Below are 15,520 nucleotides of genomic sequence, written 5' to 3'. Positions count from 1 at the left end.
GACACAAACTATGTGGGTGCTATTGAGGACTCTTTACAGCTGACGTGGCAGAGAAGAGGTTTAAGAAAAGTTATGAAAAGGACAGTGTGCTGGCTTTGGAAAGATTTACAGGGAGCAGGAGCTTGCAAAAGAAACAGCAAATACCTCCTCCTCCCCCATCCCCTACAAAAAAAAAAAAAAGGTTGTTGGGGCTGCCTTTTTCAGCAAATGGCACGGCAGCATTATCTATGCTGTTATCTGAATTAGGGGTCAGTGTAAAAGATTTTGGTTTTTTTGACTGCCCCGTGTTTGTTCACCAACTCACCTCTTGTAATAGTTTTAAACAGATCTCGTTTTGATGAGTTTTGCCTACTGCAAATACTGCCAAAATACTTGGATCTCATCTCACTTTTTTCATGTTTGTGTCACGGTACTTTGGGATGAACCTTCTGCAGCACAGGTGGTGGTTGCAGGAATGATGCTTGCATCACAAGGGATGTCTTCTGCTTTTTTTGCGGACTTCTGTAGAACTACAGTCTTTGCCTTCACTGGCAGGAGTCCAGAATATTAAAAAAAAAAAAAAATTCAACTTTTTTTGTTGTTGAAGTACACCTCTGTGGTGTGAGGGATGTTTTATCTAGGCAGGAGACCAGAGCTTTGCTGAAGAAACCGAGAATAAGCTAAGAACCAACACTTTCCTAGACCCTGCTCCACCTCCGTGACGAACCTGTGCTCACCTGCTTCCAGGCATGGCTGTCCTATCTTTGTGGAGCACACACGGAAGGAAGCCCTGTGCCCACACTGGTCATTGTGTGCTGGCTCCCATCTCTCCAACCAGGTTTAGCACACTTTTGGAGTGGGTTGACTGTGTCCATACTGTGCAGCACCTTGCCAAGGATCTGCATGTTAACAGGGTAGTTCTAAAGTGTACCTGTTTAGGTTGGAGAGGTGGTTGGAGTTTCTTTAGTTCAAAATATCAGAAATACCAAGTGTAATTTTATAACTGCCCTACCAGTCGTGTGTTTGCTCCCTGCTTTAGGGAACTACTTCTCTTAGGTCCAGGTTGCCCCAAAGCAAACTGCCACAGTCAGCAACTAGAGGCTTTGTAGAAAAGTAGAAATGAGGCAAATGGAGAGGCATGTAGATGAATGAGGCAGGTGATAAGTCCTACTGACTGATGCAATCAGATGTCTCCCTTGAGCACCCTCTCCCTGTCACACACAGCCGGATGTGGTACTCACAGCTATTCTGTGATAAAGGTTAAAAACATTCATAGGGTCAAAGTTAAGACTTCCAGAGCCTGGTTCTGTTTTTTGTAATGGTCTGTAAACTTTGTTACACTCAAATCTTGTTTCTGGGCAAAGAGAAGGCACATCTTATATATATAAAACTAAAAATTTCATGTCGGTGTGACTGAAATCTTAGTCTAAACATTACCGTCAGTCCAGATGTATTCATAGTAATAATGCAGTTAAAGTTGTTGCATGCTGGTTTCTCAGTTTCTACCTATTTTCTGGTATTTTGATCCCCCTTCTTCTGGTCCTTTGGATGCTAAGGTTGATGGTTTTGTTTTGCTGTTGGTGTTGGTGTTGATGGGGATATTATGGCAAGTTGTCAACATCTGGCTAGGATAAAATGTCATATTGGTGGCTTCTTCTTCATTCACTTGGAGTTTCCTTTATATGTTAGCTAATATATTTTCATACATTTCCCTTTCTTCATTGGTCTGGTATTCCACATTACACTGGATGTTACTGAATATGACTCTTTTTAAACGTTCTAGATACTATTTTTTTTGTTTTCTTTGCTACCCCTAAACCCAGTTTTGTTCAGTTCTCCTGTCTACAGATCTGTCTTTAACTGGCCGGTGGTGAAATGCTTGTTACAGCAGTGGGGTCTCTGATGTCAAGTATGTGCCCCATCTCTTATCCCCTCCCCATACTCCTCTGTGTCATATCCTGGGTCTCCTCAGAGTCTCTCTGTCGTACCAGGCCCATTCTTCCTTGAGAGGGGAAGAGGAGGGGCAGGCACTGATCTCTTCTCTATGGTGACCAGTGACAGGACCTGAGGGAATGACCTGAAGTTCTGTCAGGGGAGGTTTAGGTTACATATCAGATTAGAAAAAGGTTCTTCACCCAGAAAGTGGTTGGGCACTGGAAGAGGCTCCCCAGGGAAGTGGTCACAGCCCCAAGCCTGACAGAGTTCAAGAAACGTTGGGATGATACTTCTCAGGCACATGATGTGACTGTTGGGGATGGTTCTGTGCAGGGCTAACGGCTGGACTCGATGATCCTTGTGGGTTCCTTCCAACTCAGCATAATCTGTAATTCTGTGATTATATATCATTAAGTTACAGTCATTAAATCGTGATAGCACTGCACAAAGACAAAGGAAATAGAGCAAATTAGCCCTAAGTCCCTGGTTGATTAGAAAAATTGTTCATGCTCTACCCTACAAACCCCTTATGGTGTGGGAAGCAGGTCAGGGTTTGTGCTGCTTCTTTAAAGTGCATTTGTAATTGTAGCTTTTCTTCAGTGTCGCTTTTGGATTTTAATACAGTTGCAGATATTTATTCACAGGTGGCTCCTTGGATTATGTTAATTGAAATCTGTGCAACTGCCAAAACCAATTACCCTCAGCTTTCCTTGTCAATGCCTTTGTTGCTCGATAGATGCTTTTACAGACTCATTCACAGAGGGTAATAGTGGGAAGGCTTTGTTTCATGTTTAAAATTAAAGATTTGATTTTGATTTGGATCTGAATAAAATTCTGCTCTACGAATCTGTTTAAGTCACATCTAATTCACAGACAGCATGGTCCTTGTCACATAGGGTGCTCTGTTGCTCCTTTGCCAAACAGTCACATAGGGGAGACCGGACAGCTGCATGATCCAGTGGTATCCATAGTGGTTGTGACATGGGAGCTCTAAGACTCTCTGCTCCACTACCTGCTCACTGTGGAAATGTTATGTTTTTATTTTCTCCACCTGTGTCCTAACAATTTGTATTTCAAAGTCAGGCACATTTTTTAAGACACAGAAATGTGTTGGTCTGCTCATTTTTCATTGCTTTTAATATGTGTCTGCTGGAATGAAAATAATCCCTGATGCCTTGTTGATAATAGCAGTTTTATGTTTCTTAGCTTGTAAAAAGAAAAATAACACTTAGAGACACAACCTCACGTCTTTGCTGAGGTTTGTGCTCCTCTGAAAATATTTCTTTTCTGAATTATTATTGTCAAGTCTTAGCAAGTAGTGGGGCTTGAGAAACAATGTTTGGGGATACTGAGTCAAAGTCATTATGGCTGCTTAATTGTTTAATACATAGGAAGTAGGTGGGGGAAGTGAATATTTTATTTCATAATGATGGGGAATCATGAGGGGAGCGTAGGAATCTCTGTAGAGACTTGTGCTCCTGAAAGTGTTTCTAAGACATACGGAAAAGAGAATGAAGAGTAGATCTTGTGATAAAGCTGAGCTTTAGAGAAGAAGAACTAGGAAAACCAGGTGAGAGCGGAAAGTGGCAGACTTAAAAAAGCAAGCAGTTGTCCTTTGCAATACCATGTAGTTATACCGTGGGAGTCCTTGCTGTGGAAGTTGTGTGTGCTAAAAATGTGCATGGATTCCAAAATGACTGAATAAATTTGTGGGGAAAAAGGTTCACTGATATGAAGTAAAAACGGTAGTGTTTCAGTTCAAGTCTCTGTGGCAAGCTGAAAGGCCATCCTGGAGAGAATAAATGTCTGCCTTTGAATCCTGTTGGTGAGAGATCTTTGTCTAGGTGGACCTTTGATCTGAGCTGAAAGGCACACTGCAATATTTTCTGAAGAAAATCAGTCAACCCATGGGAGCTTACTCTCCCACCCCTTCATTTTCCTTCCCTGTCCTCTAGTATCCCACTCTTTCCTGTCACAAAGTCAAATACTTTCTTCTGAGTAACTCCTCTGCTTTTCTCATCCATACCACCAAATGTGATTTGGGATCCATCCTGAAACTGTTCTTGCCAAGGTTTCTAATATTGTCCCCTTTTTTGATATATCCTCTCTCTCTCTCTCTCTCTCTTTCCCTCTCTCTCTCCCTCTCTCTCTCTCTCTCTCTCCCTCTCTCTCCCTCTCTCTCTCTGCCTTCTGGATTCTTGATCCTGACTGTCCCTCAGCATCTCCTAAAAAGGATCCTCTTCATTTCCTCTCCCACTTTCTGTTACATTTTCGCATCGCTTTCACTGTTATTCCTTAAACTCTGGGTAGTCTCTTCCTCTAAGGCTCCCTGTAAACAGCTATATAATTGTTTTCCTTAAAGCCTGTCATAACAGATTTTCTGTGCTTTCGTGTGTGCAGGGAGGTTGGCAGTGGTTAATTTCCCAGCTGTTCACAAGTGTTTTCCATGTTTTTTGTGCACTCATGGCTTTGTGGGTTTGGTTGTGCTGCCTTCAGGCTCACTGTGCTGTGCGAGCACTTGGGGCAAGAGCAGCCTTTTAGTGTGTTTGAGCAAGGCACTAGAACTCCATGTGTGGGACATTTGGGTGTATCACAGACAAGCAGTAACTAGGGCAGAGCCTGACATTTATTCATGCTGATAAACTGCTGTCTTGTGTTATGAAAGTGACTGTCTTTCATTCAGATAATTTACAGACAGAATACTGGTATATTCAGCCTTTAAAACATACCATTGGAGCAAACATTAATAAGCACATCAACTTTTATTCTGCTTTGGTTAAATTAAGAGAAAAGGTGCCTTGAAAGTTTACATTGGATATGTTCTCACTTCAGGGCGTAAAGGGACCTTCAAGAGGAAAGGCGTCAAAGGCTGGATTAAAAAAACGGGTAAGATCCACGAGTCTTAAAAAATGTTTTTTCCATCTTTAGCTATGAGGTGCAAAATAGATTCAGTCTGAACAATGGCTTTTTAAATGGAACTGGGAAAATACCAATTGACTTAGCAGTGAGAGGTTGCTCTGGGTTTCCACTGAGAAGAAAATTACACTAGTAAGTTAGAATGAAAATGTCAGCTAAAACAAAGGCACAAATGAGGTAAAATGCAATCTGAAAATATTAAAGCAAAATGTTTGGGGTGTAAATTCCAAAATATAAACTAACTCAGACAGTGAGAAAAACTGCCTGCTCAGTTTAGAAAATTCAAAATACAGTCTATATTCACTTAACATAGAAATACAAGCATTAGAGAAATAGCATTAACTTTTTTGACTGAGAGCCTCATGATACTGTTTTTACTGTTGGGCAAATAAATGCTTAGAATACCCTGATTTAATCTACCTTCCTCTTATTTAGCTCCATTGTCATGGATGGGAGAGAGAGTCTATGTGCCTTTAAACAGGCATATTGATAAACAGCTTTTCACTTTGTTGGGACAAATCCCAGTCTTGCTAAGTGTTCCTCTTTTGACCCTTTACAAATGAGAAGTAATTTACTTTTAAATGAAAATCATATATAAAAATGTTAAAACCACAATATTTTTTATCTGATTCACTAGGGAAAACAGCCACTAAACTAACTGGCATTGAATTGTATATGATGAATGCCCTACAAGCAGGTGTTCATGTGGGGAGCATTAAATCACAAACAACTGTTCTGCTACCATTGTCTCTTGTGTATCAGAGTGCCTGACCTTCCCTACAGCTTGCTCATTTCAGCTCCCTTGGGGAAAAAAATAAGGTTGCAGCCTGTGACTTTCCCTGAATGCCTGGCATATACAGAATTCTCTGTTACTTTCAGCCACTGCACATTTTGTCAGAGCATTGTGCTTTTTACCTTCATGGTACTCTGCAAATAGCAAAACTTTGCTGGGTCCAGTCTCTGTGCCTGCAACCAGGCTGCACTTATACCTTGGACTCACCCACAGCTGTATGGCTATAAAGTTTAGCTTATGGCTATAAAGTTTAGGCCTCAGAGAACTGTATTTAAAAGAATGATTGATTTATTTTAAATCAACTCATTACACATTTTGAATGGAGGGAGAAATTTTGCCTGGAGCAGTTAAGCGCTTTAATCAGCAACTTTGTGTTCTGACAGTTTTTCTGTAAGGACAATTAGTGGAAACTCATTCCTGCAGTGATTCATTTTCCCTTTAATGGTATCATATCATGACATCAACCCAAGGCTAGCCCAAGGAGAGCAGCAATCTGTTTTGGGAGAGTGCAAATCCATTGGCCTTTACAAGAAATTCATTAACTTTCCTCTGGGAGCCACATTCCTCTAGATTTGTATTTTGAACTTTTTTTTCTAAGAGTAGCTTAGAGAATAACACATCAGGAGTAATTGCAGGTCCTTAACTTGTACTGTTGAGACCTATTAAGTATGAGTCTTTTGGGTATTACATGGTCAAAAGAAATAGAATTGCCAACTTTTAAACTGATATTGAAGTGGAATTACTTGAGTTTTGTCACTGTTGTTACTCCAGTTTTATTACAGGGCAGGACCTATCTTCAGGCAGCAGCTCTTCCAACTCACTGAACCCTTACTGTCAAGTGTAGCCATTCAAAAAACCTCAAATCTTGTCCTGCCATTTTTGTTTTTCTGCTCTGCTCAAAATGATGGGTGGGGGAATGTTGTTTTTTCCTTCTTACTCTGGTGCTGCTTTGGGAGGGAGAGAAACAGTCATAGTCTTGTTGCACTAATGAGCTTGTCTTTCCTGTGCAAGGATGAAGATGCCTCCACTGAAGCAGGAGATGCTCTTGGAGACTTGGCAGCAAGGGCTCTTGTCAAATCCCCAGATCAACTGGAGCTGACTGAAGCTGTGAGTAAAACAATACCTGTGTTGACATGAGATGTGTACAAAACTCCACAAGCTGAAGCCTATCCACTGGTTTTGGAGGAAATCCTGCAAGAGTAAAACTCCAATACTTGCTGAAGTACAATGTCTGCAGCACAAACTGAAATGTCTTTCAGCAGGAAAACAGAAAGAATGTGCTTTGAAACACAGATCTGGGCTTAAGACAGTGTAACTGCCTGGAGCTGATCTAAAAGGGGAAATGGGGCTGGGGCATCACTCAGTTAAGAAGGACCCCAGAGCCAATCCTGAGCTTTTCATGTGCCTCTGTGCAATACAGGGAAGCGTCCTAAAATTTTAGTACCATTTCTTCCCAGCTGGGTTCAGTAGGGTTGCAGTCAGTCACCCTTCCTGCTGCAGTTGTTTCTCTCTTCCCACTGCCTTATAAAAATCTAGCACTGCTCCCTCTCCTCTAAGTAGCTCTCATAGGGAAGCTTTATGCATTTCTTCCAACTCAGGTAGCAAAAACAGTTACCAGCAGTACTGGGTTTTGTTCATAGTGGTCAATCCTGAATGCACTGCCGCTGAGCTTACTGTTCGTTTTTGGACAGTGTAAGCTTGAAGACACAACTTGTCGGGTTTGCTCCACAGAATGCAGCTAGCATTTTTCAAGTGCTGCCATATCTTAAATAAGAATTACCACCAAGAAAACCCATTGAAATACTATGTAGGAAGTGGGATGACTGTTCTGGATTCCAGTCTGAGCCAGCCTGGCCCCAAGCATTGTTCCTGAGGAGTCATCAGCTGCACATGGAGTATCTGCAGTTAACTGAACATCATAGAACTGAGCATAAACATGGTGATTTTTGTTGCTGCTTGTTGTGTTAATAGTGAAATTTTATTTACAATACCATTTTTTTTCCATTCCAAAGGAATTAAAACAGGAAATTACACGCACCTTGACAGCTGATAATCCCCAGGCTCCCCAGAATATTGTCAGATTCAGCTTTAAAGTAAGTGTGGCATGACCTGTAAAACTGAAATGAGATTTTTTACAATTAATTGGTTTTGTGTTTTCCTTTGATATATAACCAGGTAAATTTTTTGTTAATACAGCTTCATCTGTTTACATATTTGCTGCCAATGGTTCCTAAAGGGTTTTGCAGAGGGTAAAAGTTTAAAAACATTGATGCATTTATTTAGAAGGAAGGTGTTACAATTACAGAACAAGAACTGCCTGAATGTAATTAATGCAGCTAATCTCAGGTGGCAACTTTTCCCATTCTGTGGGAGTTAGAAGACAAAAAGCAATTCTTTTCTCAGTCCTTAGAATAGTTATGCCTCAGTATCCACACATAAAGATTCAGTAGTTTGAATTATAGCACAGCTCAGAAATGTGTTTTGTGAACTCACTGACAATCTTTATTCATGATGAGTAGGAGTGAGCAGGGGAGGGTGCATCAGTTGGCCAGAAAACATCCAAGAGTCACACCTTCACAGCTGTGTATGCAGAGCATATGCTGCATTACCTTCTTTTGTGTGTACAGCCAGCAACTGCAGGGAAGCTGCATGGGAAGAATGAAATGATGGCTTTGCATGGGAAGAGTGGAATGATGGCTTTGCCTCCCACTCCTTTCTTGAAAGGGTTGCATGCCCTCAAAGAAATGGCACAGGGACAGCTCTGCCAACTCTAGCATTGGATTATCCCAAATTTAAGGCAGGTGTTGTGGTTTAATCCTAACTGGCCCCACACAGCCACTCACTCACTCTCCCCTGGTGGGATCGGGAAGAGAATCAAAGCAGTAAAAGTGAGAAAACTCGTGGGTTGAAATAAAGACAGTTTAATAGGGAAAGCAAAAGCTATGCAAAGCAAAACAAGGAATTCATTCACCACTTCCATGGGCAGGCAGCTGTTCAGCAATCCCCAGGAAAACAGTGCTCCATGTCTCTTAATGGTTGCTTGGGAAGACAAATATCATCATTCCAAATGTCCCCCCTTCCTTCTTCTTCCCCCAGCTTTATATGCTGAGCATGGCATCATAAGATATGGAATATCCCTGTGGTCAGCTGGGGTCAGCTTTCCCACCTGTGTCCCCTGCTCAGAGAAATTGTGAGAAACAGTTGCCCAGAGAAATTGTGGGTTCCTCAACCCTGGGGGTGTTCAAAGCCAGGTTGGGTGGGGCTTTCAGCAACTTTGTCTAATGGAAGGTGTCCCTGCCCATCACAGGGAGGTTGGCACTAGGTGATCTTTAAGATCCCTTCCAACCTAAATGTTTTATGATTCTGTGATTTTGTTGCGTTTTTCCTTTTGGTAGGAACGAGAATACAAGCTAGTAGACTACCTGGATCAAACAGCCATTCACTTCTCTTTGAATGGCAACCTGATACCCAAAGATTCAGATGAAGGCCGGCGCCAGAGTATCAAATCAAGCACTGAGGCAGGTAAGTTTATTTTCTGAAATCATAGTAATTTTTAGATAGCCACTGGTTCCACTTACTCAGCATGATGGAAGGATCATGCTTCATTAACACTGAGTTGAACAGCTCCTAGTTTGCATTGCATAGTTGTTGGGAATCAAAATCAGAAAAGACAATCAGCCAGATGTTTGCTGCAGTGCAGAAAGTAGTGTGTGCTTTTTGAGCCATCTGAACACTAACGCTGAAATTTTCAAAGTTATTTAGTGTCTTTTAAACATGTTCCAATACCATTAGTTGGACATACATGTCTAAACTATTTAGCCTGCTTTGAAAGTTTCAGACATGATTTAAAGTAGTAAGGCAGAAATGTTTGCAAATGAGATGATCATTCAGGAAACTATCATATACTTGACTAGTTCTTAAATTCTTGTCAAGACGTCTTCTTCCAGACGATGTTCAATACAAGACACTGAGCTAGTTAGACCTTGGATCTGAGCTACTACTGCTACTATTGCCATTGTTAGGAGTTCAGTCAGAAAGACACATTAATCAGAGACTGAGAAGCTCTGTTGTTAGTAAAGAATTCTCATTTGCAGCTTTGGAGGGTAGTGTCTCCTTTATTGTACACTTAACAAAATATGATGATTTGAAGTAGGGTAAAGTGCTTAATGGGATCTTCAGTGCCATGAAATCATGGCTTGTTGTTGGCAGAGCTTTTTGCAGATTCCAAGCCAACTAGTTTCAGGCAGCTTGATTACACAGTCAAGGCTGTGATTGGAATGTAGACATCCATTATTCTCTACCAAGGCTACTACATTAATTTTATACATATAAACAAGAACAACCATGTTATAACTTCTCTGTGCTTTGAAAACATTTTTAATAGTTGTACATAACTGAAGACATTTTTGGAGGATAAAAAAGTCCAGAGCTGAAGGGGTACCCAGAAGCAAAGCTCCTCAGATCGCAAGTGGATGGCAGAAGTTTGCTCTGAGTTAAAATATTTTTTTTTTGTTTCAGTCCAGCAGAAGTACTGCAGTTTCATTCTAGTAATAACATTGTCACCTTTTGTGGCTTTGAGCAAACAATCACCCTCCAAATTGGGAATTTGTTACTATGTTGGCTAATGAGGCAGCATTAGGAAAGGATGCATCTGTGTATTAATGCTTCAGAAGACAGAGAATCTACAGAATATGGTAGAATATGTCCTATTATTCTGGGCTTATTCACTTATGCTTTCTGTCATCAGAAAAGCCTCCTGTTGAGACTCCTGCTGAAACATCCGAACAGGCAGAGATTAAAGATGAAGAACACACAGGAGATACTGAGGTAATTCTCCACAGTCAGCTGAGAGATGTCCATTTTATTTTTAGTATTAGATTTGAAATTTCATTATTATAAAATGGGTTTGCTGAGAAGCTTCTGTGATTGATTCTTTTATATCTGAGGTGTCTATGCTGTAGGTGAGAACCTGCAGAAAACAGCTGGGGTCCTGCTGCCATTTTTCAGTTGCAGAAGCTGTGTAGGGGATCACATCAGATCTATCTTTATCCAGATATTATATCAAGGTGCAGTGTAATTTGATGGGATCTGGAATCTTCCTGGACGGTATGTCTATTGGTGAAAAACAAAATGTATAGGGGTCAAGCAGCAGGCATAACTAAATGAAATGAACAATGGCCTGAATTAAAGATAGTTGTCTGATAGGAAAGGAGTAGCCTTTGAGAAGTTTATTCTTATCTACACAGTGTCAGACCCTGGAATCAAATTCAAACTAATTTTAGATGAAGCTCAATGTCTAGCAAGGAAAGGAAAACTCACGGTAGTTGGACTTTAATGGAATCTTCTGGTCCCTGGATCCATTTTTCTAAAGGCAGCTGTGCTAAATTATCTTTTTCATGTCAAGTTTTTAGTTCCTGGATCTCTATATTCCCATTTAGATATCATTTCAGAATCTCCTCACTCTGATTGCTGGAAGTGTCCTAATTTACATCTTAAATATTGAATCTTCAACTGCAGCCTCTTTCACTAGGCAGCAGAAATCTAGCAGTCTGAGAAGAAGGAAAGAGGTTCTGTTTCTTTCAGGGTGGAGTCACTGCTGTGTTTTCTTGCAGGCTGCAGGAGAGGGAGAGGGAGAGGAAGAGGGAGCAGGTGAGGAAGTAGCTGAGGCAGCCGAGGCGGCTGAGGCAGCAGAGGCAGCAGAAGCAGAAGAGGCTCCTCCTCCAAAAGCACCTGAGAAGAAGCTTCCAAACCAGTTCAACTTTATTGAGAGAGCTTCAACGACACCCTTCAACCCTCTGCGGGTATGCTACCATTCCTTCAGTGACTTGGAGGATCTTTCCTTTGGGAGGGCATGTGTTTGTGTCGTATCCTGTAATCTCTGTTGACACCATTAGGAAAAAAATTACAGTTGTAAAACTTTTGGGAAGAGGAAAATTGTGACAAAAAATGTCTTGCCTCATGGACTCTTGGACAGCATACAGAAAGTTTTGGTGCTATTGTAAATCCTCTACTTGGACATAGTATTTTTCATGTTTATTTTCTTACCTGAAAAAGTATGGATAGATGATTAGGATAGTAGCTGAGGACTTGCAATGTGTGAAAGCATTTCCTGCTTGGCACTTAGCCCTTTTATGGTCTCTTACTTCAGTTCTTACTAGTGTAATAGGGGTATTAATGCCCTTGTATTAAAAGGACAGATGTATTTGTGCTTGTATTAAGCATGGGTACTACAGTAACAAACCCATGTATGATAAATCTTGACTGCTGCTACATCTCCCACTCTGTGCATGCACTTTCCAATCACTACAGACCCCAAACCTTATATTCCTTCCCTAAGTAGAATTTTTTTTTTTGCTGAGCCCACAGCCATTCCTTTTGAGTGTGTCTTCATGCAACCTCCTGATGTGATGTTGACCCTCAGCTGAGTACTCAAAAAGAAAGTTTCTGCATTAGAGATAAAAGTTTTAGAGAGAGAATTCTCTTGCCTTCCTTGCTACCCTACAGTCAGAGTATATGCAGATTCCCCAGAGAGCCTACCTGACTTCTTGGATCCATTACAGGTGAAATTAGGTGCCTTTACATCTGATTGACTTGGAGGGAGATAAGAATAACTGTGCTGCTGGAGCTACTTTCTCCAAAAAGGAATACTATCTCTGCCCACTGGTAGAGATAGAGGATCTCAAGAGAGTTTATGTGGCAGTGGGGTGCTTACTACAAAGTTTGAGCTAAGATTTCTGCATCTTTCAAAAATCCCAGGGGAGACCATGGCATTCATTATTTCTCTGTTCCCAGATCTGCATATTCTCTTCCCACTGATTTTATTGGGAGAGGCTTGTGTGCCTCTGTGTGATTCTGCCTTTGAAAGAAGAATATAGATCTTAAATAGCTGTGAAGTACTGCTGTATGCTGTACAAGATGTGCAGTTTCCACCTCTGAGACTTCTTCGTTTCAGAGGTCAGTGAAGTGCTACAGGCAGCTTCTTTAAAATGTTCTGACACAACAATTTTTTGAAAGAAGATACTGTTCCATTAAATCAAAGTTTTACAGAAATGTATTAATTCATTTCATAATGTTCATGTAAGGATGATAAAGATATTATATCAGTAGCATCAGATGAATTGTTTATAAGTTTCATTCTGTTCAACTCCTTTGTCTGGTCTATCCAATTGGCTGTTTAACATATAGGACAAAACTTCAAATTCAGTAGGAAGTCATAACTGATAATGTAACTGGTATCAGAATGTTTCAAATGGTAGAGATAAAACAAGCCATTTGAACTCCTTCAAAATTGAATACTGAAATTAAATATTTAAAGTATGTGGGGAAAAAATCTGGCGATCTTAAGAACCTTTTCTTGGTCCAAAAGAAAATCTGTTTGTAGTTGCATGATCACCAGTAGTGTTGTGCAATGGTCTAGGAGTCCTTTGGACATCAAGTTAATCATGCAGACTGTTTCCATAACTGGACTGTGTCACTGCAAAGGGTTTCAATGCCAAGATTACTCTTTCTTTTACCTTTTTTTTTTTTTACAGGAAAAAGGATGTCAGTCAGAGCCTATACCTTCTCTAAATTTCTCAGACACTGTTCGCCAGGTATATATATCTGTATATACTCTTTACCTTTAAAGTTTATTAGAGTATATTTAGGAAACTGAGATATGAGAAAGTTAAAAACAAATTACTGTGTTTGCAATCCTTGCAGTGGAATAAATTCCCATACATGTGCTTTGGTCTCTGTTTTTTATCTTAGGACAAATTAGTACGGCCCTCTTTTCTGCCTAATGGGTGAACTTGCTCACAGTTTATATTTCTAAGGTTAAGTGTCTCAGTTTAGCTGCTTTTAATTGGTTTATTATTTGCCAACCACTCCGACCAGTCTGCTTTAAAGACTCTTAAAGGAGTGGAAATGGGGAAATCACAGTGTGAGAATGGTTTTGGATTCAGCAAGAGATGGGCTGCAGCTTGCAGGACGTTGGCTCCTCTAGGGACACAGCTCCCTTTGGAGTGGGAACTGTCCTCTTGCTGAAGATCTTCCATCACTGCGTGGTGAGCAAACTGGTTATTTAGGAGGATCTGTGGTCCAGCATTCAATACCTAGTCAGCTGCTGGACACCTCCATCACCTGAAGCCACTCAAGAAAGTTTTGGTGGGGTCTCAAAATACAGGAACAAAGCAATGAAAAAGCATTTAGGACATGTCTGCATGCTAGCTCCACTTTGAGCACATTGTTTAGAGAGTGCAGACCTCAGAAGATTTTTTTACAGGTGGGAATTTACAAGGATTCGTGGAGTTTTTGGGAGTACTGTTAAGAATTTGACATATGCAGCACTGGAGTTTTTCCTTTTTCTAAGTTTAGCTGTATGCAAATGCAGGTTTCTCAAGCCTGAAGCTGAACCCAATGAGAACTACAGCAAAATGAACATGGAAGACTGACCTATTAGCTCTGTTTTATGTAGTGGGAATGCCTATATATTAATGATTAAAAACTTACAGATTTTCTCCATCCTTCATAATAATGTAAAAAAAATATTTTGGATGACATTTTACACATGAAATATGCTACAACTTTTGTTGGAGAGGGAATCCAGCCAATTCTACTGATTAATTCCCAGATATTTGCAAAATGTATTTGTGTTTGTCACTGACACAAATATTGTTTTGAACCAATGTATCAAACTGGTATGAAAATATTGTTTTGTTACCAGTGTAGCACAGGAACACCCAAGGAGAAACTATAAGGCAATGGCTGTAAGGTAAAAAATGTTGTTATAGGAAAGTGATGGGAAGGGGAATGAAGGTGTCTCTGTCAGGTTGATAGCTTTATCAACCAGTCTGTTTCTGAACCTGAAATCGCAGAGTACTTGGCCTGAGATCTTCCCTTGCTCCAGTTGGAGTTTTCTTCCTTTTTTTTTTTTTCTTTCTGACAGTAAGATGACCTGAGACTTGAAACAGAGATCTGCAGATAATCAGGCTGTGGCTAAAATTTTGCATAAAATGTTCGAAAGCTAAGAGGAAAAGTTTTCTATTCCTTTCTTTTTATTCAGTTGAAATTTTTGGTGGATCTAAAATAATATCTTTACATAAACTCTCTTTCCCCCCCATTCTTTTTTCTTCATGTTCTTTCTTATGCTCACCATTTCCTGTTCCAAACTTTTCTTTTCTACTCCTTCTCATACTTATCTCATCTTTGTCCTTTCTCTGATGTGTGGAACATCTTTCCATTTAATTTCTGCCTGCAAATTTACAACACAATGCATTTTTTAACTAAAGTTTTCTGCTGCCTTTCTTTATTGCAGTGTTCTGGTCTGTATTATCTGTGTGAATCATATTCCCTCTCCCAAGCTGATGTGTCAGATTGCCTTTTGTTTTTGTCCTGAAATAATATACTTGCTTCAGACAGAGTACTAGCACTTCAATAGTAATGAATAATTCTTAAGTAGAAAAATTACTTTTGAAATCTGCTTATGTAAGACATCTGTGGCATGTGGCACAGCAGAAGATGTAAAACTGCTCTCAGTTTGCATCATATGCTGCAGAGTTGGAGTCCAAGATTTAAATTGTGTTAAACAGCTACAACTTAATTTTCCAACACGACATGAGAAATGTCATAAATGAGAAGTTTAATACTTGTTTCCTATTAAACACTGGTAAATTAGTCAAATTCAAAGTCCTACAAAAAAGCCCCCAGAGTCAAAGCAGCAAATAGAGTGTTGGAGGAAGGAGTTTATTGAAAATGCAATGATGTGTTCTTAAAACATAAGACATGCCCCATTGTGCTTTAAAAAGCCTAGACTTCAACCCTTCACTTTTTGTGCAAGAAGGCAGATATTCAGCTAATTCCTGCAGCAGTGTTACTGTGCTGATGACTGTCATATTTTTGTGATGGTGTAGATAACTG

The 15,520-nt window shown here is 40.2% G+C and overlaps 2 protein-coding genes across 3 annotated transcripts in view; both read left to right on the top strand.

The window, feature by feature from the left end:
* Positions 1-15,520, top strand: part of DNAI1 (dynein axonemal intermediate chain 1) — a 142,330-nt gene that overhangs the window by 7,605 nt on the left and 119,205 nt on the right. Inside the window, exons 2-8 of one of the 2 annotated variants that reach the window (XM_050328805.1) lie at positions 4,747-4,800; positions 6,635-6,730; positions 7,636-7,716; positions 9,019-9,145; positions 10,371-10,450; positions 11,236-11,424; positions 13,156-13,215. In XM_050328805.1, coding sequence (XP_050184762.1) covers positions 4,747-4,800; positions 6,635-6,730; positions 7,636-7,716; positions 9,019-9,145; positions 10,371-10,450; positions 11,236-11,424; positions 13,156-13,215 — 687 coding nt within the window. The remainder of the gene's footprint in view (positions 1-4,746; positions 4,801-6,634; positions 6,731-7,635; positions 7,717-9,018; positions 9,146-10,370; positions 10,451-11,235; positions 11,425-13,155; positions 13,216-15,520) is intronic. The other variant, XM_050328807.1, reaches the window with a different exon arrangement.
* The window catches only part of TPGS2 (tubulin polyglutamylase complex subunit 2), a 698,248-nt gene that overhangs the window by 680,976 nt on the left and 1,752 nt on the right, over positions 1-15,520 (top strand). The window lies entirely within an intron of this gene.

The sequence above is a fragment of the Myiozetetes cayanensis genome, unplaced genomic scaffold (assembly GCF_022539395.1).
Source record: "Myiozetetes cayanensis isolate MyiCay16 unplaced genomic scaffold, myiCay2020 scf4, whole genome shotgun sequence".
NCBI lineage: Eukaryota > Metazoa > Chordata > Aves > Passeriformes > Tyrannidae > Myiozetetes > Myiozetetes cayanensis.
Note: the sequence above shows the minus strand (reverse complement) of the source record. Positions and strands in the feature narration are given on the sequence as shown.